At 45.1% G+C, this 24,334-nt stretch overlaps 1 protein-coding gene across 1 annotated transcript in view; it reads right to left on the reverse strand.

Moving 5' to 3' along the window:
- The window catches only part of LOC139556891 (laminin subunit alpha-5-like), a 195,218-nt gene that overhangs the window by 18,110 nt on the left and 152,774 nt on the right, over window positions 1–24,334 (reverse strand). The window contains exons 53-63 of the mRNA XM_071370986.1: window positions 24,187–24,332; window positions 23,477–23,609; window positions 23,057–23,159; window positions 22,238–22,351; window positions 20,834–21,019; window positions 19,573–19,715; window positions 17,883–18,062; window positions 12,267–12,406; window positions 8,872–9,016; window positions 2,252–2,385; window positions 1,774–1,939 (exon numbers count right to left, since the gene is read on the reverse strand). Coding sequence (XP_071227087.1) covers window positions 1,774–1,939; window positions 2,252–2,385; window positions 8,872–9,016; window positions 12,267–12,406; window positions 17,883–18,062; window positions 19,573–19,715; window positions 20,834–21,019; window positions 22,238–22,351; window positions 23,057–23,159; window positions 23,477–23,609; window positions 24,187–24,332 — 1,590 coding nt within the window. The remainder of the gene's footprint in view (window positions 1–1,773; window positions 1,940–2,251; window positions 2,386–8,871; window positions 9,017–12,266; window positions 12,407–17,882; window positions 18,063–19,572; window positions 19,716–20,833; window positions 21,020–22,237; window positions 22,352–23,056; window positions 23,160–23,476; window positions 23,610–24,186; window positions 24,333–24,334) is intronic.

Genomic DNA, 24,334 nt, shown 5'->3' on the forward strand with positions numbered 1-24,334 from the left:
AGGAAGCTACAGGGCATCAATACACAGACAGGTTAAAACAGGAAGCTACAGGGCATCAATACACAGACAGGTTAAAACAGGAAGCTACAGGGCATCAATACACAGACAGGTTAAAACAGGAAGCTACAGGGCATCACTACACAGACAGGTTAAAACAGGAAGCTACAGGGCATCACTACACAGACAGGTTAAAACAGGAAGCAACAGGACATCAATACACATACAGGTTAAAACAGGAAGCAACAGGACATCAATACACAGACAGGTTAAAACAGGAAGCAACAGGACATCAATACACAGACAGGTTAAAACAGGAAGCTACAGGGCATCACTACACAGACAGGTTAAAACAGGAAGCTACAGGGCATCACTACACAGACAGGTTAAAACAGGAAGCAACAGGACATCAATACACAGACAGGTTAAAACAGGAAGCAACAGGACATCAATACACAGACAGGTTAAAACAGGAAGCAACAGGACATCAATACACAGACAGGTTAAAACAGGAAGCTACAGGGCATCAATACACAGACAGGTTAAAACAGGAAGCTACAGGGCATCAATACACAGACAGGTTAAAACAGGAAGCAACAGGACATCAATACAGACAGGTTAAAACAGGAAGCTACAGGGCATCAATACACAGACAGGTTAAAACAGGAAGCTACAGGGCATCACTACACAGACAGGTTAAAACAGGAAGCAACAGGACATCAATACACAGACAGGTTAAAACAGGAAGCAACAGGACATCAATACACAGACAGGTTAAAACAGGAAGCAACAGGACATCAATACACAGACAGGTTAAAACAGGAAGCTACAGGACATCAATACACAGACAGGTTAAAACAGGAAGCAACAGGACATCAATACACAGACAGGTTAAAACAGGAAGCAACAGGACATCAATACACAGACAGGTTAAAACAGGAAGCTACAGGGCATCAATACACAGACAGGTTAAAACAGGAAGCAACAGGACATCAATACACAGACAGGTTAAAACAGGAAGCTACAGGGCATCAATACACAGACAGGTTAAAACAGGAAGCTACAGGGCATCAATACACAGACAGGTTAAAACAGGAATCAACAGGACATCAATACACAGACAGGTTAAAACAGGAAGCTACAGGGCATCAATACACAGACAGGTTAAAACAGGAAGCTACAGGGCATCAATACACAGACAGGTTAAAACAGGAAGCAACAGGCATCAATACACTGGCTAAGTCCTGACTCTCCACCTTTCCCTTGAAGTGAGCAGTAGCAAACTTTCTCGCATGGTTACACCAATCCAATGCTTTTAAATCCATGACGGGCAGTGTCCAACTGAATCAGGCCCCAGTGTTAACAGTCTGTAGTTACAGTATAGTATAATACTATGGTACACAGCAGTTATTTTGTATACAGCAGTATTGTGTGTCTAAGAAAGGTTTTCCCTCTGGGACATTAGAGTTTAAAAAATATGTATTTATTATATCTTTATTTAACTAGGCAAGTCAGTTAAGAAGAATTCCTTATTTTCATTGATGGCCTAGGAACAGTGGGTTACCTGCCTTGTTCAGAACGACAGATTTTACCTTGTCAGCTCGGGGATTTGATCTTGCAACCTTTCGGTTACAAGTCCAACGCCCTAACCACTAGGCTACCTGCTGCCCCTGTTAATCCTATCATATCCAGTGCTAAACACTGAGAAAATACATTTTCATGCCAGTATAGTGATCTTGAGACTTAAACCCCAGTAGCAGTAGTATGACCTCTGACCTGGCTGAGGAGCATGAGCAAGATGCCGTTGTGACTCATCAGTTTAACTTCCTGTTCAAAGCGCTGCATCTTCCCCGTTTCCTCCTTCAAGGTGACCTCAGCATAACCCGTCCCGTCAAAGTAGGCCGCGTCGTTCACCCACTGCTGGGTCAACACCGGCTTAGTTCTGACGGACGGAGAAAAAACACGTCACTAACACGCCTAACAACATCACAATATTCACAGACAATTCATACACATTTTTTTGTGTCAAATGCTTTCGTAACATGGGTTTTGCTAGCTGACCGTGAATTACGCCATAGACAGCAAATGATAAGATCATAATAATTCTATAAATGTTGATTTTTTTAATAGGGGATATAAACTATAGCTCCCAGATACAGAAGTCAACACACGGCGGTTTGTGGCTCTTGTTAGTATTCGGTGCTGAGCGCTCCAGCCATAGAGATAAGACGTAGCGATCGGCTAATGGTCCCACCTTCCACATGGTTTCTCCTTGGTGGTGTTGAGTTGGAAGGTGTTCTCAAAGTTATAGAGACTGAGCACCTCCTCATTCAGGGTCTCCAGCTCAATACAGCCTTTGAAGTTGGGCAGCTGGAGCTGGAGAGGGGGCTGAGAGAAGAACAGAGGGGAAGGGTTGTTACTAAGGGGCTGAGAGAAGAACAGAGAGGAAGGGTTGTTACTAAGGGGCTGAGAGAAGAACAGAGAGGAAGGGTTGTTACTAAGGGGCTGAGAGAAGAACAGAGAGGAAGGTTGTTACTAAGGGGCTGAGAGAAGAACAGAGAGGAAGGGTTGTTACTAAGGGGCTGAGAGAAGAACAGAGAGGAAGGTTGTTACTAAGGGGCTGAGAGAAGAACAGAGAGGAAGGTTGTTACTAAGGGGCTGAGAGAAGGTAGAGAGGAAGGTTGTTACTAAGGGGCTGAGAGAAGAACAGAGAGGAAGGGTTGTTACTAAGGGGCTGAGAGAAGAACAGAGAGGAAGGTTGTTACTAAGGGGCTGAGAGAAGAACAGAGAGGAAGGGTTGTTACTAAGGGGCTGAGAGAAGAACAGAGAGGAAGGGTTGTTACTAAGGGGCTGAGAGAAGAACAGAGAGGAAGGGTTGTTACTAAGGGGCTGAGAGAAGAACAGAGAGGAAGGTTGTTACTAAGGGGCTGAGAGAAGAACAGAGGGGAAGGGTTGTTACTAAGGGGCTGAGAGAAGAACAGAGAGGAAGGGTTGTTACTAAGGGGCTGAGAGAAGAACAGAGAGGAAGGTTGTTACTAAGGGGCTGAGAGAAGAACAGAGAGGAGGGTTGTTACTAAGGGGCTGAGAGAAGAACAGAGGGGAAGGGTTGTTACTAAGGGGCTGAGAGAAGAACAGAGAGGAAGGGTTGTTACTAAGGGGCTGAGAGAAGAACAGAGAGGAAGGGTTGTTACTAAGGGGCTGAGAGAAGAACAGAGAGGAAGGGTTGTTACTAAGGGGCTGAGAGAAGAACAGAGAGGAAGGGTTGTTACTAAGGGGCTGAGAGAAGAACAGAGGGGAAGGGTTGTTACTAAGGGGCTGAGAGAAGAACAGAGAGGAAGGGTTGTTACTAAGGGGCTGAGAGAAGAACAGAGAGGAAGGGTTGTTACTAAGGGGCTGAGAGAAGAACAGAGGGGAAGGGTTGTTACTAAGGGGCTGAGAGAAGAACAGAGAGGACAGAGATGTTACTAAGGGGCTGAGAGAAGAACAGAGAGGAAGGGTTGTTACTAAGGGGCTGAGAGAAGAACAGAGAGACAGAGATGTTACTAAGGGGCTGAGAGAAGAACAGAGGGGAAGGGTTGTTACTAAGGGGCTGAGAGAAGAACAGAGAGGACAGGGTTGTTACTAAGGGGCTGAGAGAAGAACAGAGAGGAAGGGTTGTTACTAAGGGGCTGAGAGAAGAACAGAGAGGAAGGGTTGTTACTAAGGGGCTGAGAGAAGAACAGAGGGGAAGGGTTGTTACTAAGGGGCTGAGAGAAGAACAGAGAGGAAGGGTTGTTACTAAGGGGCTGAGAGAAGAACAGAGGGGAAGGGTTGTTACTAAGGGGCTGAGAGAAGAACAGAGAGGAAGGGTTGTTACTAAGGGGCTGAGAGAAGAACAGAGGGGAAGGGTTGTTACTAAGGGGCTGAGAGAAGAACAGAGAGGAGGGTTGTTACTAAGGGGCTGAGAGAAGAACAGAGGGGAAGGGTTGTTACTAAGGGGCTGAGAGAAGAACAGAGAGGAAGGTTGTTACTAAGGGGCTGAGAGAAGAACAGAGGGGAAGGGTTGTTACTAAGGGGCTGAGAGAAGAACAGAGGGGAAGGGTTGTTACTAAGGGGCTGAGAGAAGAACAGAGAGGAAGGGTTGTTACTAAGGGGCTGAGAGAAGAACAGAGGGGAAGGGTTGTTACTAAGGGGCTGAGAGAAGAACAGAGAGGAAGGGTTGTTACTAAGGGGCTGAGAGAAGAACAGAGGGGAAGGGTTGTTACTAAGGGGCTGAGAGAAGAACAGAGAGGACAGAGTTGTTACTAAGGGGCTGAGAGAAGAACAGAGAGGAAGGGTTGTTACTAAGGGGCTGAGAGAAGAACAGAGAGGAAGGGTTGTTACTAAGGGGCTGAGAGAAGAACAGAGGGGAAGGGTTGTTACTAAGGGGCTGAGAGAAGAACAGAGAGGAAGGGTTGTTACTAAGGGGCTGAGAGAAGAACAGAGAGGAAGGGTTGTTACTAAGGGGCTGAGAGAAGAACAGAGGGGAAGGGTTGTTACTAAGGGGCTGAGAGAAGAACAGAGAGGAAGGGTTGTTACTAAGGGGCTGAGAGAAGAACAGAGAGGAAGGGTTGTTACTAAGGGGCTGAGAGAAGAACAGAGGGGAAGGGTTGTTACTAAGGGGCTGAGAGAAGAACAGAGAGGAAGGGTTGTTACTAAGGGGCTGAGAGAAGAACAGAGAGGAAGGGTTGTTACTAAGGGGCTGAGAGAAGAACAGAGAGGAAGGGTTGTTACTAAGGGGCTGAGAGAAGAACAGAGAGGAAGGGTTGTTACTAAGGGGCTGAGAGAAGAACAGAGGGGAAGGGTTGTTACTAAGGGGCTGAGAGAAGAACAGAGAGGACAGGGATGTTACTAAGGGGCTGAGAGAAGAACAGAGAGGAAGGGTTGTTACTAAGGGGCTGAGAGAAGAACAGAGAGGCAGGGTTGTTACTAAGGGGCTGAGAGAAGAACAGAGGGGAAGGGTTGTTACTAAGGGGCTGAGAGAAGAACAGAGAGGAAGGGTTGTTACTAAGGGGCTGAGAGAAGAACAGAGGGGAAGGGTTGTTACTAAGGGGCTGAGAGAAGAACAGAGAGGAGGGTTGTTACTAAGGGGCTGAGAGAAGAACAGAGGGGAAGGGTTGTTACTAAGGGGCTGAGAGAAGAACAGAGAGGAGGGTTGTTACTAAGGGGCTGAGAGAAGAACAGAGGGGAAGGGTTGTTACTAAGGGGCTGAGAGAAGAACAGAGAGGAAGGGTTGTTACTAAGGGGCTGAGAGAAGAACAGAGAGGAAGGGTTGTTACTAAGGGGCTGAGAGAAGAACAGAGGGGAAGGGTTGTTACTAAGGGGCTGAGAGAAGAACAGAGAGACAGAGATGTTACTAAGGGGCTGAGAGAAGAACAGAGAGGAAGGGTTGTTACTAAGGGGCTGAGAGAAGAACAGAGAGACAGAGATGTTACTAAGGGGCTGAGAGAAGAACAGAGAGGAAGGGTTGTTACTAAGGGGCTGAGAGAAGAACAGAGAGGAAGGGTTGTTACTAAGGGGCTGAGAGAAGAACAGAGAGGAAGGGTTGTTACTAAGGGGCTGAGAGAAGAACAGAGAGGAAGGGTTGTTACTAAGGGGCTGAGAGAAGAACAGAGAGGAAGGGTTGTTACTAAGGGGCTGAGAGAAGAACAGAGAGGAAGGGTTGTTACTAAGGGGCTGAGAGAAGAACAGAGAGGAAGGGTTGTTACTAAGGGGCTGAGAGAAGAACAGAGGGGAAGGGTTGTTACTAAGGGGCTGAGAGAAGAACAGAGAGACAGAGATGTTACTAAGGGGCTGAGAGAAGAACAGAGAGGAAGGGTTGTTACTAAGGGGCTGAGAGAAGAACAGAGAGACAGAGATGTTACTAAGGGGCTGAGAGAAGAACAGAGGGGAAGGGTTGTTACTAAGGGGCTGAGAGAAGAACAGAGAGGAAGGGTTGTTACTAAGGGGCTGAGAGAAGAACAGAGAGGAAGGTTGTTACTAAGGGGCTGAGAGAAGAACAGAGAGGAGGGTTGTTACTAAGGGGCTGAGAGAAGAACAGAGGGGAAGGGTTGTTACTAAGGGGCTGAGAGAAGAACAGAGAGGAGGGTTGTTACTAAGGGGCTGAGAGAAGAACAGAGGGGAAGGGTTGTTACTAAGGGGCTGAGAGAAGAACAGAGAGGAAGGGTTGTTACTAAGGGGCTGAGAGAAGAACAGAGAGGAAGGGTTGTTACTAAGGGGCTGAGAGAAGAACAGAGGGGAAGGGTTGTTACTAAGGGGCTGAGAGAAGAACAGAGAGACAGAGATGTTACTAAGGGGCTGAGAGAAGAACAGAGAGGAAGGGTTGTTACTAAGGGGCTGAGAGAAGAACAGAGAGACAGAGATGTTACTAAGGGGCTGAGAGAAGAACAGAGAGGAAGGGTTGTTACTAAGGGGCTGAGAGAAGAACAGAGAGGAAGGGTTGTTACTAAGGGGCTGAGAGAAGAACAGAGAGGAAGGGTTGTTACTAAGGGGCTGAGAGAAGAACAGAGAGGAAGGGTTGTTACTAAGGGGCTGAGAGAAGAACAGAGAGGAAGGGTTGTTACTAAGGGGCTGAGAGAAGAACAGAGAGGAAGGGTTGTTACTAAGGGGCTGAGAGAAGAACAGAGAGGAAGGGTTGTTACTAAGGGGCTGAGAGAAGAACAGAGGGGAAGGGTTGTTACTAAGGGGCTGAGAGAAGAACAGAGAGACAGAGATGTTACTAAGGGGCTGAGAGAAGAACAGAGAGGAAGGGTTGTTACTAAGGGGCTGAGAGAAGAACAGAGAGACAGAGATGTTACTAAGGGGCTGAGAGAAGAACAGAGAGGAAGGGTTGTTACTAAGGGGCTGAGAGAAGAACAGAGAGGAAGGGTTGTTACTAAGGGGCTGAGAGAAGAACAGAGAGGAAGGGTTGTTACTAAGGGGCTGAGAGAAGAACAGAGGGGAAGGGTTGTTACTAAGGGGCTGAGAGAAGAACAGAGAGGAAGGGTTGTTACTAAGGGGCTGAGAGAAGAACAGAGAGGAAGGGTTGTTACTAAGGGGCTGAGAGAAGAACAGAGAGGAAGGGTTGTTACTAAGGGGCTGAGAGAAGAACAGAGAGGAAGGGTTGTTACTAAGGGGCTGAGAGAAGAACAGAGAGGAAGGGTTGTTACTAAGGGGCTGAGAGAAGAACAGAGAGGAAGGGTTGTTACTAAGGGGCTGAGAGAAGAACAGAGAGGAAGGGTTGTTACTAAGGGGCTGAGAGAAGAACAGAGAGGAAGGGTTGTTACTAAGGGGCTGAGAGAAGGTAGAGAGATATGGGTTACTGAAGGAGCTGAGAGAAGCTAGAGATATATGGGTTACTGAAGGAGCTGAGAGAAGCTAGAGATATATGGGTTACTGAAGGAGCTGAGAGAAGCTAGAGATATATGGGTTACTGAAGGAGCTGAGAGAAGGTAGAGAGATATGGGTTACTGAAGGAGCTGAGAGAAGCTAGAGATATATGGGTTACTGAAGGAGCTGAGAGAAGCTAGAGATATATGGGTTACTGAAGGAGCTGAGAGAAGCTAGAGATATATGGGTTACTGAAGGAGCTGAGAGAAGCTAGAGAGATATGGGTTACTAAATGAGCTGAGAGAAGCTAGAGATATATGGGTTACTGAAGGAGCTGAGAGAAGCTAGAGAGATATATGGGTTACTTATGAAGCTGAGCGAGGAAACAGATGTATGAGTTACTAACAATAGAGATACACTAAATATATACGAAAGTATGTGGACACCCCTTCAAATTAGTGGATTTGGCTATTTCAGGACACCTATTGCTGACAGGTGTATAAAATTGAGCACACAGCCATGCAATCTCCATAGACAAATATTGGCCATACTGAAGAGCTAAGTGACTTTCAACGTCATTGGATAACACCGTCCCAACAAGTCAGTTCATCCAATGTCTGCCATGCTAGAGCTGCCCCGGTCAACTGTAAGTGCTGTTATTGTGAAGTGGAAACATCTAGGAGCAACAACGGCTCAGCCGCAAAGTGGTAGGCCACATAAGTTCACAGAACGGGACCAGCAAGTGCTCAAGCGAGTAACGTGTAAAAAATAATCTGTCCTCGGTTTCAACATTCACTACCGATTTTAAAACTGCCTCTGGAAGCAACGTCAGCACAATAACTGTTCGCCGGGAGCTTCATGAAATGGGTTTCCATGGCCGAGCAGCCCGCACACAAGCCTAACATCACCATGTGCAATGCCAAGCGTCGGCTGGAGTGGTGTAAAGCAGATGCCAGAAGAACGCTACCTACCCAATGCATAGTGCCAACTGTAAAGTTTGGTGGAGGAGGAGTAATTGTCTGGGGCTGTTTTTCATGGTTTGGGCCCCTTAGTTCCAGTGAAGGTAAATCTTAACGCTACAGCATGCAATTACATTCTAGACGATTCTGTGCTTCCAACTTTGTGGCAACAGTTTGGGGAAGGCCCTTTCCTGTTTCAGCATGACAATGCCCCTGTGCACAAAGCGAGGTCCATACAGAAATGGTTTTACGAGATCGGTGTGGAAGAACTTGTCTGGCCTGCACAAAGCCCTGACCTCAACCCCATCAAACACCTTTGGGATGAATTGGAACGCCGACTGCGAGCCAGGCCTAATCGTCCATCACATACATACTTTTGGTCATGTAGTGTATAAGGGAGAAACTAAAGGTCTACTGTATGTATAACCACTGTATATCTACGAAAGGCTGTGGATACAGTGTGGTCCTTCGAACCACACACACACACACACACACACACACACACACACACACACACACACACACACACACACACACACACACACACACACACACACACACACACACACACACACACACACACACACACCGTGAACGTGTCAGGGTATCCTCCCACATAGAACACAGTCTCGTCAGTCTGGAGGTTGAGCAGTCCGCTGTCCCCTCCTGCCTCCACCACAGCCTTGGTCATCCTGGTCTCCGACGTCATGGCCATCTGACCGTACTGAAGGATCCTGTAGAGAGACAGAGAGAGGAAGAGAGGAAGAGAGAGAGAGAGAGAGGAAGAGAGAGAGAGAGACAGAGAGAGGAAGAGAGGAAGAGAGAGACAGAGAGAGGAAGAGAGAGACAGAGAGAGGAAGAGAGAGAGAGAGACAGAGAGAGGAAGAGAGGAAGAGAGAGAGAGAGTGGTATTAGTAGTATTTATTAAGATCCCCAAGGCAGCGGTAACTCTTCCTGGGGTCCAAACAGGAAACAGAAATACAACAAATAGAATACATCAAATTACATGAACAAGTCATCTAACAGAAGCTCCCATCCAGAGCGACCCACAGCTAGTGCATTCATCTCAAGATAGCCAGTTGAGACAACCACATATCACACTCGTACCACAACTATGTATCACATATCACACTACATAATACAATACATAATACCTAAAAATGCCTGTGTCTCTTCACAGTCCCAATCTCTCCTCAACTTTGAGCCAGGAGAGATTGACATGTATGTCATTGACATTCGCCCTCTGTGTACATCTAGGCACAATACGTGCTCCTCTGTTTTGCACCAACTGCAAGTTGCCTATGTCCTTATTTTCCACACCTGACCACACAACTGGGCAGTAGTCCAGGTGCGACAACACCAGGGCCTGTAGGACCTGTCTGGTTGACTGAGATATCAAGACAGTAGACCAAAGCACTCTTCACATTTTAGCATCCATTGTATTGTATTGTGTATTGTATTCAGACCCCTTGACTTATTTCACATTTTGTTACGTTACAGCCTTATTCTAAAATGTACTAAATCGTTTTTTCTTCCCATCAATCTACACACAATATCCCATAACGACATCACAATACCCCATAATGACATCACAATACCCCATAATGACATTACAATACCCCATAACGACATCACAATACCCCATAATGACATCACAATACCCCATAACGACATCACAATACCCCATAATGACATCATAATACCCCATAACGACATCACAATACCCCATAGTGAAAAAGCAAAAACAGGGTATTAGACATTTTTGAAAATGTATAATACAAACAATATGGAAATATGACATTTACATAAGTGTTCTGACCCTCTACTCAGTACTTTGTTGAAGCACCTTTGGTAGCGATTACAGCCTTGAGTCTTCTTGGGTATGACGCTACAAGCTTGGCACATCTGTATTTGGGGAGTTTCTCCCATTCTTCTCTGCAGATCCTCTCAAGCTCTGTCAGGTTGGATGGGGAGCATTGCTGCACAGCTATTTTCACGTCTCTCCAGAGATGTTTGATCGGGTTTAAGTCCGGGCTCTGGCTGGACCACTCAAGGACATTCCGAAAGCTTGTCCTGAAAAACATCCCCACAGCATTATACTGCCACCATGTTTCATCGTAGGGATGGTGCCAGGTTTCTTCCAGACGTGATCCTTGGCATTCAGGCCAAAGCGTTCAATCTTGGTTTCATCAGACCAGAGAACCTTGTTTCTCATGGTCTGAGAGTCCTTTACGTGCCTTTTGGCAAACTGCAAGCGGGCTGTCATGTGCCTTTTACTGAGGAATGGCTTCCATCTGGCCACTCTACTAAAAAGGGCTGATTGGTGGAGTGCTGCAGAGATGGTTGTGCTTCTAGAAGGTTCTCCCATCTCCACAGAGAAACTCTGGAGCTCTGTCAGAGTGACCATCGGGTTCTTGGTCACCTCCCTGACCAAGGCCCTTCTCCCCCGATTGCTCAGTTTGGCTGGGCGGCCAGCTCTAGGAAGAATCTTGGTGGTTTCAAACTTCTTCCATTTAAGAATGATGGAGGCCACTGTGTTTTTGTGGACCTTCAATGCTGCACACATTTAATTGATACCCTTCCCCAGATCTGTGCCTCGACACAATCCTGTCTCGGAGCTCTACGGACAATTCCTTTGACCTCATGGCTTGGTTTTTGCTCTGACACGCACTATCAACTGTGGGACCTTATATAGAGAGGTGTGTGCCTTTCCAAATCATGTCCAATCAATTGAATTTACCACAGGTGGACTCCAATCAAGTTGTAGAAACATCTCAAGGATGATCAATGGAAACAGGATGCACCTGAGCTTAATTTCGAGTCTCCTAGCAAATAGTCTGAATACTTAGGTAAATAAGGTATTTCAGTTTTTTTTTTTAAATACATTTGCAAAAGAAAATGTAAAATTGATTTCACTGTCATTATAGGGTATTTGGATGTCATTATGGGGTATTGTGATGTCATTATGGGGTATTGTGATGTCATTATGGGGCATTGTGTGTAGATTGATGGGAAGAAAAAATGAAATTTCGTCCATTTTTTAATAAAGCTGTAACGTAACAAAATGTGGGAAAAGGGAAGGGGCCTGAATAATTTCTGAATGCACTGTAAATGTTTTGACCATGAAAGCTTGCTATCTAAGGGTTACAACCAGCAGTTTAGTCTCCTCAACTTGCTCAATCGGCACGTAATTCAATACTAGATATAGATGAGGTTTTAAGGCTTGAGCGAGTGATTTGTCCCAAAAACGATGCTTTTAGTTTTTGAGATATTTAGCACCAGCTTTTTGGTAGTTACCCATTCTAAAACTGACTGGAGCTCTACGTTATGTAACCTTTATTTAACTAGGCAAGTCAGTTAAAAACAAATTCTTATTTACAATGACGGACTACCCCGGCCAAACCCGAACGACGCTGGGCCAATTGTGCGCAGTCCTATGGGACTCCCAATCACAGCCGAATGTGATACAGCCTGGATTCGAAACAGGGACTGTAGTGACGCCTCTTGCACTGAGATGCAGTGCCTCAGACCGCTGCGCCACTCAGGAGCCCGAGGGTTATCGAGTTATCAATGGTGTTAGTTATTTATTTTATTGTCATATCTGACGTGTATACAGGCTTTATTCAATGTCAATTGAAGTTCATTAGTAAAAACAGAAAACAATAATGGCCCTAGCCCGCTGCCCTGCGGTACACCACACTCAAGCTTCCATTAAAGAAAACCCTCTGCGCTCTATTAGAGAGAGAGTGAGAAAGAGAGATAAAGAGAGAGAGAGAGAGAGCAGGATAACATGGTGGTGGTGATAACGACAGAGGCAGTGGTTGGTGTAGTGGAGGTGATTTGGAATGACATTCTCGTGATGATTTAGCCTGCCCGAGGCAAATTATTGCCTATGGACTATGAGGAATTCCTCTTGGTCTAATGGTTAAGACATTGGGTTCCCTAGTAAGAACAAATCCAACCAATGACCGTGGCAGTAGTTACCTTTCCAGGACCACGTTGTTGAAGTTGCCATCTGTTTGGACATCCTCCGGCATCTCCACCTCGGTCGTGTCTCCGCCCACATTGAAGAGCCAGTGCAGTCTCTGCCCTTCCAGCATCATTCCCAGGAATTCCTTACTGGACTACAGACATGAAACAGGAAACGCATCATTACTGGACTACAGACATGAAACAGGAAACGCATCATTACTGGACTACAGACATGAAACAGGAAACGCATCATTACTGGACTACAGACATGAAACAGGAAATGCATCATTACTGGACTACAGACATGAAACAGGAAACGCATCATTACTGGACTACAGACATGAAACAGGAAACGCATCATTACTGGACTACAGACATGAAACAGGAAACACATCATTACTGGACTACAGACATGAAACAGGAAACGCATCATTTCTGGACTACAGACATGAAACAGGAAACGCATCATTACTGGACTTCAGACATGAAACAGGAAACGCATCATTACTGGACTACAGACATGAAACAGGAAACGCATCATTACTGGACTACAGACATGAAACAGGAAACGCATCATTACTGGACTACAGACATGAAACAGGAAACGCATCATTACTGGACTACAGACATGAAACAGGAAACGCATCATTACTGGACTTCAGACATGAAACAGGAAACGCATCATTACTGGACTACAGACATGAAACAGGAAACGCATCATTACTGGACTACAGACATGAAACAGGAAACGCATCATTACTGGACTTCAGACATGAAACAGGAAACGCATCATTACTGGACTTCAGACATGAAACAGGAAACGCATCATTACTGGACTACAGACATGAAACAGGAAACGCATCATTACTGGACTTCAGACATGAAACAGGAAACGCATCATTACTGGACTTCAGACATGAAACAGGAAACGCATCATTACTGGACTACAGACATGAAACAGGAAACGCATCATTACTGGACTACAGACATGAAACAGGAAACGCATCATTACTGGACTACAGACATGAAACAGGAAACGCATCATTACTGGACTACAGACATGAAACAGGAAACGCATCATTACTGGACTACAGACATGAAACAGGAAACGCATCATTACTGGACTACAGACATGAAACAGGAAACGCATCATTACTGGACTACAGACATGAAACAGGAAACGCATCATTACTGGACTACAGACATGAAACAGGAAACGCATCATTACTGGACTACAGACATGAAACAGGAAACGCATCATTACTGGACTACAGACATGAAACAGGAAACGCATCATTACTGGACTTCAGACATGAAACAGGAAACGCATCATTACTGGACTACAGACATGAAACAGGAAACGCATCATTACTGGACTACAGACATGAAACAGGAAACGCATCATTACTGGACTACAGACATGAAACAGGAAACGCATCATTACTGGACTACAGACATGAAACAGGAAACGCATCATTACTGGACTACAGACATGAAACAGGAAACATATCATTACTGGACTACAGACATGAAACAGGAAACGCATCATTACTGGACTACAGACATGAAACAGGAAACGCATCATTACTGGACTACAGACATGAAAAAGGAAACGCATCATTACTGGACTACAGACATGAAACAGGAAACGCATCATTACTGGACTACAGACATGAAACAGGAAACGCATCATTACTGGACTTCAGACATGAAACAGGAAACGCATCATTACTGGACTACAGACATGAAACAGGAAACGCATCATTACTGGACTACAGACATGAAACAGGAAACGCATCATTACTGGACTACAGACATGAAACAGGAAACGCATCATTACTGGACTACAGACATGAAACATGAAACGCATCATTACTGGACTACAGACATGAAACCGGAAACGCATCATTACTGGACTTCAGACATGAAACCGGAAACGCATCATTACTGGACTTCAGACATGAAACAGGAAACGCATCATTACTGGACTTCAGACATGAAACAGAAAACGTATCATTTCTGGACTACAGACATGAAACAGGAAACGCATCATTACTGGACTACAGACATGAAACAGGAAACGCATCATTACTGGACTACAGACATGAAACAGGAAACGCATCATTACTGGACTTCAGACATGAAACAGGAAACGCATCATTACTGGACTTCAGACATGAAACAGGAAACGCATCATTACTGGACTACAGACATGAAACAGGAAACGCATCATTACTGGACTACAGACATGAAACAGGAAACGCATCATTACTGGACTACAGACATGAAACAGGAAACGCATCATTACTGGACTTCAGACATGAAACAGGAAACGCATCATTACTGGACTTCAGTGCCTCGGAAAGTATTCACACCTCTTGACATTTTCCAAATTTTGTTGTGTTACAAAATGGGATTAAAATGGATTCAATTGTCATTTGTTTTGTCAACGATCTACACAAAATACTCTGTGATGTCAAAGTTGAAGAAACATTTCTAACATTTGAAAAAAATGTATGAAAAATAAAACACTAATATATCTTGATTAGATGAGTATTCAACCCACTGAGTCAATACATGTTAGAATCCCCTTTGGCAGTGATTACAGATGTGAGTCTTTCTGGGTAAGTCTCTAAGAGCTTTCCACACCTGGATTGTACAATATTTGCTCATTATTATTTTCAACATTCTTCAAGCTCTTTACAATTTGTTGTTGATCATTGCTAGACAACCATTTTCAGGTCTTGACATAATCTTTCAAGGAGATTTAAATCACAAATCGGCCAGGAACATTCACTGTCTTCCTGGTAAGCAACTCCAGTGTAGATTTGGCCTTGTGTTTTAGGATATTGTCCTGCTGAAAGACAAATTCATCTCCCAGTGACTGTTGGAAAGCAGACAACCAGGTTATCGCCTTTTAATTTTAAAAATGTTTTAACCCTCGTCTTACCAGGTAAGGTGACTGAGAAGTCAGTTTTACGAGGGTAAGTTTGGCGGCGTGAGTGAAGGAGGCTTTGTTTCGAATTAGAAAGCCGATTCTAGATTTGATTTTGGATTGGAGATGTTTAATATGAGCCTGGAAGGAGAGTTTACAGTCTAACCAGACACCTGGGTATTTATAGTTGTCCACATATTCTAGGTCGGAACCGTCCAGGGTGGTGATGCTAGTCGGGCGGGCGGGTGCGGGCATATACCTATGTTGGCCTGATATGGTTCCCAATCAGAGGCAGCTGTTTATTGTTGTCTCTGATTGTGGATCATATTTAGGTAGCCATTTTTCTCCATTGTGATTTGTGGGATCTTGACTATGTTTGTGTGTAGTTGCTTTCTGCACTGCATGTAGCTTCACGTTTCGTTTATTCACTTTATTGTTTTTGTTCTTTAAGTTTCTCCTCCAAATAAAAGGATGGAAATGCTGCATCTTGGTCCACTCCTTAATAACGATCGTGACACCAAGGGTTTCTTCTGATCGCAGTAGTGAGTTAAACAAGGGTTTCTTCTGATCGCAGTAGTGAGTTAAACAAGGGTTTCTTCTGATCGCAGTAGTGAGTTAAGACACCAAGGGTGTCTTCTGATAGCAGTAGTGAGTTAAACAAGGGTTTCTTCTGATCGCAGTAGTGAGTTAAACAAGGGTTTCTTCTGATCGCAGTAGTGAGTTAAACAAGGGTTTCTTCTGATCGCAGTAGTGAGTTAAACAATGGTTTCTTCTGATCGCAGTAGTGAGTTAAACAAGGGTTTCTTCTGATCGCAGTAGTGAGTTAAACAAGGGTTTCTTCTGATCGCAGTAGTGAGTTAAGACACCAAGGGTGTCTTCTGATAGCAGTAGTGAGTTAAGACAACAAGGGTGTCTTCTGATAGCAGTAGTGAGTTAGGACACCAAGGGCGATAATTAGGCTATTTGGTATAAGTAGTTTCATAGTAAGAGGAGAATGATCTCTTAATGACTGTAGCTTGGTAATCACGCTCAGTGATGTGGCAGAAATCTATTGTCTAGGAAAAAGTAGTCTGTACGTGAGAAGGGCTTATGAACTGGTGAGAAAAAAATCTATACTCCCTAGCTGTGGGATTGCGGAAACGCCACGCATCAGATATGCCAAACTTCCTTTCGTTTTTTTGGGGGGGGACTATCTGTTGTTCCATGTTGTAAATTGTGTGGCGCCAGGGCAACAACCTCTCCCTCAATGTGAGCAAGACAAAGGAGATGATAGTGGACTACAGGAAAAGGAGGGCCTAACAGGCCCCCATTAACATCAACGGACTGTAGTGGAGCGGGTTGAGAGTTTCAAGTTCCTTGGTGTCCACATCACCAACAAACTATCATGGTCCAAACACACCAAGACAGTCGTGAAGGGCACGACAACACCTTTTCCCCCTCAGAAGACTGAAAAGATTTGGCATGGGTCCCCAGATTAACAAAAAGTTCTACAGCTGCACCATCGAGAGCATCCTGACTTGTTGCGTCACCGCCTTGTATGGCAACTGCTCGGCATCTGACCGTAAGGCGCTACAGAGGGTAGTGCGTATGGCCCAGTACATCACCGGGGCCAAGCTTCCTGCCATCCAGGACCTATATACCAGGCAGGACCTATATACCAAGCACAAACAATTGTCAAAGACTCCAGTCACCCAAGTCATAGACTGTTCTCTCTGCTACCGCACGGCAAGCGGTACCGGAACACCAAGTCTAGGTCCAAAAGGCTCCTTAACATCTTCCTACCCCCAAGCCATAAGACTGAATAATTAATCAAATGGCCACCCAGACTATTTACATTGACCCCCCCCCCCCCCCTTTTGTTTTGTACACTGCTGCTACTTGCTGTTTATTATCTATGAATAGTCACTTCACCCCTACCTACATGTACAAATTACCTCAACTAACCTGTACCCTGCACACTGACTCGGTACCGGTACCCCCTGTATTGCCTTGTTATTGTTATATAGTTATTACATATTTTACTTTAGTTTATTTAGCAAACATTTTATTCATTGATTAACTATATTTCTTGAACTGCATTGTTGGTTAAGGGCTTGTAAGTAAGCATTTCACGGTAAGGTCTACACCTGATGTATTCGGCGCATGTGACAAATACAATTTGATTCGATTTGATTTGAAATCTGTTATTCAATGCGTTTGTATGGGCTAATAGCAGTAAGGCCAAATAAAAGTTTATCAAATAATTTTTGTATATATATTTTATTGATACTTCAAGGGGTTTTAAATTCAAAATCAAATAGCAAAATGATCCTTGGTATGACCTTCTTCAAACAATGGCATATAGTTTATGGATAAAGATGTCGAAAGGTAAACACAGTCTTGGGGAGCTTTTCATAAATACGTAATTATGAACGCTTAGAAATGTTTAGAAATGCTTACAAAATACATCAATTATTCTCTGTCCCGCAGTATACGTGTAAAATAACAGTATTTATTATTTTATTTTATCTTTTATTATGATATGTGTTGTCTATTTATGTGAAAAAACAGTTGAATAATAATAATATTTATAATAATAATAATAGTAATAATAATAACTATAATACAAATAATAATAATAATTATAATAATTATAATAATAGTAATAATAATAACTATAATACAAATAATATTAATAATAATAAAATACTTACGTCCCTGTTTCCGAGGTAAAAGACAAACTGTTTGTCTGGTTGGTCCTGTCTGCGGGCGCGTGAGGCCTCGGGCAGGGTGATGTAGAACTTCAGGGAGGTGTAAGCTGCCAGGTCTGCCAGGTTACTGGGGATACGCACCTGCACACCTGATGTCCCGTTGAACTTGACAGGTACGCTCACCTGAGAGGGAGAAGAGGGGTAAATACACTGGTCGTCATGCATGTTGATGTAACCGTTCATGTAACCATAGTAGATAGATGTCTTAAGTTTTGACCAAAATTAATACTTTATTCATACAAAAACTACATTTAATAGACACTTTTATCCGAAACTAAACTGAACAATAATAAACGCAACAATTTCAAAGATTTTACTGAGCTACAGTTCATATAGGGAAATCAGTCAATTAATAATAAACTAATGAGGCCATAGTCTATGGATTTCACGACTGGGAATACAGATATGCATCTGTTGGTCACAGATACCTTAAAACAAAGGTAGGGTCGTGGATCAGAAAACCAGTCAGTATCTGGTGTGACCACCATTTGCCTCATGCAGCGTGACACATCTCCTTCACATAGAGCTGATCAGGCTGTTTATTGTGGCCTGTGGAATGTTGTCCCACTCCTCTTCAATGGCTGTGCGAAGTCGCTGGATATTGTCGGGAACTGGAACATGCTGTCGTACACGTCGATCCAGAGCATCCCAAACATGCTCAATGGGTGACATGTCTGGTGAGTATACAGGCCATGGAAGAACTGGGACATTTTCAGCTTCCAGTAATTGTGTCCAGATCCTTGTGACATGAGGCCGTGTATTATCATGCAGAAACATGAGGTGATGGCGGAAGATGAATGGCACGACAATGGGCCTCAGGATCTCTTCACGGTATCTCTGTGCATTCATGTTGCCATAGATAAATGTAATTGTGTTCGTTGTCTGTAGTTTATGCCTGCCCATACCACAACCCCACCGCCACCATGGGGCACTCTGTTCACAACGTTGACATCAGCAAACCGCTCGCCCCAAACCGCTCAGTACAGTTGAAACCGGGATTCATCCGAAGGTGAGCATTTTCCCACTGTAGTCGGTTACGTAGCCAAACTGCAGTCAGGTCAAGACCCTGGTGAGGACGACGAGCATGCAGATGAGCTTCCCTGAGACGTTTTCTACAGAAATTCTTTGGTTGTGCAAACCCACAGTTTTATCAGCTGTCTGGGTGGAGAAATGAACATTAAATTCTATGGCAATATCTCTGGTGGACATTATTGCCAATGCCAATTACATACTCCCCTCAAAATTTGAGACATCTGTGGCATTGTGTTGTGTAACAAATCTGCACATTTTAGAGGGGCCTTTTATTGTCCCCCAGCACAAGGTGCACCTGTGTAATGATCATGCTGTTTCATCGGCTTCTTTATATTTCACACCTGTCAGGTGGATGGATTATCTTGGCAAAGGGAAATGCTCACTATCAGGGATACAAACAAATTTGCGCACAAAATCTGAGAGAAATAATCTTTTTGTGCGAATGGAAAATTTCTGGGATCTTTTATTTCAGCTCATGAAACATGGGACCAACACTTTACAGGTTATGTTTATATTTTTGTTCAGTATAATTAGAGGTAGCAAACAGTATGTATTCATATTGCAGGCCTGGGTTATGTTTGTCCCGTGTGAGCCACCATACCTTGCTGGCTGCCTTGCGAGCCTCAGCGATGAGCTGTCTGATCCTGAGGATGTTCTCTGAGATGTTGGGCATCTGGGCTGAGTGGTTCTGCAGCTTGTCCAGCTTCTTCATCAGTATTGGGATGGCCTCGCCCAACATACCCACTGGAGGGACACACACAGACAGAAATGTTCTGTCAGTCGAAACCCATTTAATCAGACTTCAGCAAATGTTCCTTCATTGAGCACGTCCTTTGCATGATCAGAGAAGCAAAGATTTTTCCACCTTGAACAATGGCCTAATAAACGTTATATTAAATCCAGGACCATGCCATTTAGGGAAAGGGAAACCAGTTGCACAACCAACATGTGTCTTCCTCATTTAACCCCTCTGAATTTAGTCGACCAATTCAAGCAGACTTTAACAAATCTCTACACACCACTTGATAAAAATCAATCATTATCAGTTATAATAGCAATTTTCTAAATGGAAGTCAAGCCAGCGTCCCTGGAATCTGTATACTGAAACTATCTAGTAGTGTGTAGTGGACCTACCAGATCTACTATCTAGTAGTGTCTAGTGGACCTACCAGATCTACTATCTAGTAGTGTCTAATGGTTGTAGACCTACCAGATATACTATCTAGTAATGTCTAGTGGTTGAAGACCTACCAGATCTACTATCTAGTAGTGTCTAGTGGACCTAACAGATCTACTGCCTAGTACTGTCTAGTGGTTGAAGACCTACCAGAACTACTATCTAGTAGTGGCTAGTGGACCTACCAGATCTACTGCCTAGTAGTGTCTAGTGGTTGAAGACCTACCAGACCTACTATCTAGTAGTGTCTAGTGGACCTACCAGATCTACTATCTAGTAGTGTGTAGTGGTTGAAGACCTACCAGAGCTACTATCTAGTAGTGTGTAGTGTGTAGTGGTTGAAGACCTACCAGATCTACCATCTAGTAGTGTGTAGTGGTTGAAGACCTACCAGATCTACTATCTAGTAGTGTGTAGTGTCTAGTGGTTGAAGACCTACCAGATCTACTATCTAGTAGTGTCTAGTGGTTGAAGACCTACCAGATCTACTATCTAGTAGTGTCTAGTGGTTGAAGACCTACCAGATCTACTATCTAGTAGTGTCTAGTGGTTGAAGACCTACCAGATCAACTATCTAGTAGTGTGTAGTGGTTGAAGACCTACCAGATCAACTATCTAGTAGTGTCTAGTGGTTGAAGACCTACCAGATCTACTATCTAGTAGTGTGTAGTGGTTGAAGACCTACCAGAGGTGTTGGCCTCCAGGAAGGCCTTGTGGATGTCATTGTTGTTGGTGTTGGCGTCTCCGTACTGCTGCTGCCATTGGTCCAGCTGCTCCTTGATAGGGGCCAGGGTGTCCTTTACCCTCGCTGCTGTACTGCTGGCCTCCTCCGCTGCTGCTTTAGCCGCCTCAATGTCACTAGCTGTCTCCTCTGGGGAACGGAGAGAGAATAGAGGTGTGGGTTGGGGTCTAGGGTCAGGATCAGAATGTCCTCTACCTAGCTAGGGTCAGGATCAGGGTTAGATGTGACCTAGGGTCAGAATGTCCTCTACCCGGGTTAGGTGTGAGCTAGGGTCAGAATGTCCTCTACCCGGGTTAGGTGTGAGCTAGGGTCAGAATGTCCTCTACCCGGGTTAGGTGTGAGCTAGGGTCAGAATGTCCTCTACCCGGGTTAGGTGTGAGCTAGGGTCAGGGTCAGGGTTAGGTGTGAGCTAGGGTCAGGATCAGGGTTAGGTGTGAGCTAGGGTCAGGGTTAGGTGTGAGCTAGGGTCAGGGTCAGGGTTAGGTGTGAGCTAGGGTCAGGGTTAGGTGTGAGCTAGGGTCAGGGTCAGGGTTAGGTGTGAGCTAGGGTCAGGATCAGGGTTAGGTGTGAGCTAGGGTCAGTATCAGGGTTAGGTGTGAGCTAGGGTCAGGGTCAGGGTTAGGTGTGAGCTAGGGTCAGGGTTAGGTGTGAGCTAGGGTCAGGGTCAGGGTTAGGTGTGAGCTAGGGTCAGTATCAGGGTTAGGTGTGAGCTAGGGTCAGTATCAGGGTTAGGTGTGAGCTAGGGTCAGGGTCAGGGTTAGGTGTGAGCTAGGGTCAGGGTTAGGTGTGAGCTAGGGTCAGGGTCAGGGTTAGGTGTGAGCTAGGGTCAGGGTCAGGGTTAGGTGTGAGCTAGGGTCAGTATCAGGGTTAGGTGTGAGCTAGGGTCAGGGTCAGGGTTAGGTGTGAGCTAGGGTCAGGGTTAGGTGTGAGCTAGGGTCAGGGTCAGGGTTAGGTGTGAGCTAGGGTCAGTATCAGGGTTAGGTGTGAGCTAGGGTCAGGGTCAGGGTTAGGTGTGAGCTAGGGTCAGGGTCAGGGTTAGGTGTGAGCTAGGGTCAGGATCAGGGTTAGGTGTGAGCTAGGGTCAGGGTTAGGTGTGAGCTAGGGTCAGGGTCAGGGTTAGGTGTGAGCTAGGGTCAGGGTTAGGTGTGAGCTAGGGTCAGGGTCAGGGTTAGGTGTGAGCTAGGGTCAGAATAAGGGTTAGGTGTGAGCTAGGGTCAGGATCAGGGTTAGGTGTGAGCTAGGGTCAGTATCAGGGTTAGGTGTGAGTAACATTTGTTTGTGTACAACAAGTGTGAGTATAGATACATTGTTTTTCGCAATAGATCTGCCGTTTATCCCTGGCCTTACCTCTACTGACGTTGAGGCTACTCTGCACCATCTCTAGGTCGTTCAGTAAAGTCTCCTGTTTGTCCCTGGCCTCATCCAGACGAGTCTTAGCATCCTGGAGCTGGGGCTTCAAGTCTGACAGCAGAGATAGAAATAACTACGTTATGACAAGGCACGCGCACGTTGTCTTGCTATTAAACGAAGTGTACACAACAACAAGCATTCAGCAACATACATCTGGGTGTAACGGCTGTCGTCTTCCTCGTCTGAGGAGGATAAGTTAGAAGGATCGGAGGACCAGTGCGCAGCGTGGTAATTGTTCATCTTACTTTAATAAAGGTGAACAACTCAAAATACAAAACAACAAAAGTGAAAACCGAAACAGTTCTATCTGGTGCAGACACACAAAGACTGAAAACAACCACCCACAAAACCCAACACAAAACAGGCTACCTAAATATGGTTCCCAATCAGAGACAACACAAAACACCTGCCTCTGATTGAGAACCATATCAGGCCAAACACAGAAATAGGAAAACATAGAAATACAAACATAGACTGCCCACCCCAACTCACGCCCTGACCATACTAAATAAAGACAAAACAAAGGAAATAAAGGTCAGCAACATAACATCTGGGCCTGTATTTAAAAAAAGTGTCCCAGGGTTAGAGAGCTGATCTGGGAACAGTTCTCCCCCCCGTGTGTACCCTTGTTCATATCAATCGTATTCGTTACAACCTTAAAAGGCAAAGTTGATCCGATATCAACACTCCTGTTTGTGAATACGGGCCCCTGGGGAAGGATGGGAAACAAACAAAAAAATGGCATCAGGCTCTCACCATTACTGACATCTTCCTGTAGTTTGACAGCCTGGTTCACCAGTTCAATACTGTATTTCTTCAGACCGTTAGCTGTCTGGCCCAGGTCCTGATCCTGTACATTCTGCACACATCAACAACAACAACAACAACAACAACATCAACAACAACATCAACAACAACATCAACAACATCAACAACAACAACAACATCAACAACAACAACAACATCAACAACAACAACATCAACAACAACAGCAACAACAACAACAGCATCAACAGACATATGTTACCTACTTACAGGTCCATTATGGCAATGTTTAGGTTGTCACACATATGCATATACTGTAATGCTGTTTCTATGAGTCTTAGAGAGTGTATTTTGTGTGTCCTCTATCATGGTCGTCACAACGTAGGAAATATGTGGACGCGTTGCCCTTACCGCCAGTGCGTCCACAGCAGCCTGGTTGGCAGCAATCTCAGCGGCTCTGACGGCGTCGACGATGTCGGAGTACGCCCGGGACGCGTTCACCGTTCGCTGGATGAAATTATCCTTGTTGTTGTTGGAGATCACACTGCAACACAGAGGAGAATACATGAAGCCAGCGCTACATTTCTAACATATCGATCGATCAATCAATCAATCAACCAACATACCAACTGCCCAACCAATCAATCAAGCCACCAGTCAATCAGTCCATCAGGCCATCAGTCCATCAGGCCATCAGTCCATCAGTCCATCAGGCCATCAGTCCATCAGGCCATCAGTCCATCAGTCCAACAGGCCATCAGTCCATCAGACCATCAGTCCATCAGTCCATCAGGCCATCAGGCCATCAGTCCAACAGTCCAATAGGTCATCAGTCCAACAGGCCATCAGTCCATCAGGCCATCAGTCCATCAGTCCATCAGGCCATCAGTCCATCAGGCCATCAGTCCATCAGGCCATCAGTCCATCAGGCCATCAGTCCATCAGTCCATCAGGCCATCAGTCCATCAGGCCATCAGTCCATCAGTCCATCAGTCCATCAGTCCAACAGGCCATCAGTCCATCAGTCCAACAGTCCATCAGGCCATCAGTCCATCAGTCCATCAGTCCATCAGGCCATCAGTCCATCAGTCCATCAGTCCATCAGTCCATCAACTCCTCACCTGGAGAGCTTCCTGGCCAGCTCATTGAGTAGCTCAGCATGTTTCTCTGCTGCCTCCACCAGGGGTATCTTACTGACGGAGGGGGAAAACCTCTGCACCTTCTCTGCCAAAGGCTTCCTGGAACCATCCAACTGGGCTGCCAGGCGCT

Source organism: Salvelinus alpinus, chromosome 28, assembly GCF_045679555.1.
Source record: "Salvelinus alpinus chromosome 28, SLU_Salpinus.1, whole genome shotgun sequence".
Classification (NCBI taxonomy): Eukaryota; Metazoa; Chordata; class Actinopteri; order Salmoniformes; family Salmonidae; genus Salvelinus; species Salvelinus alpinus.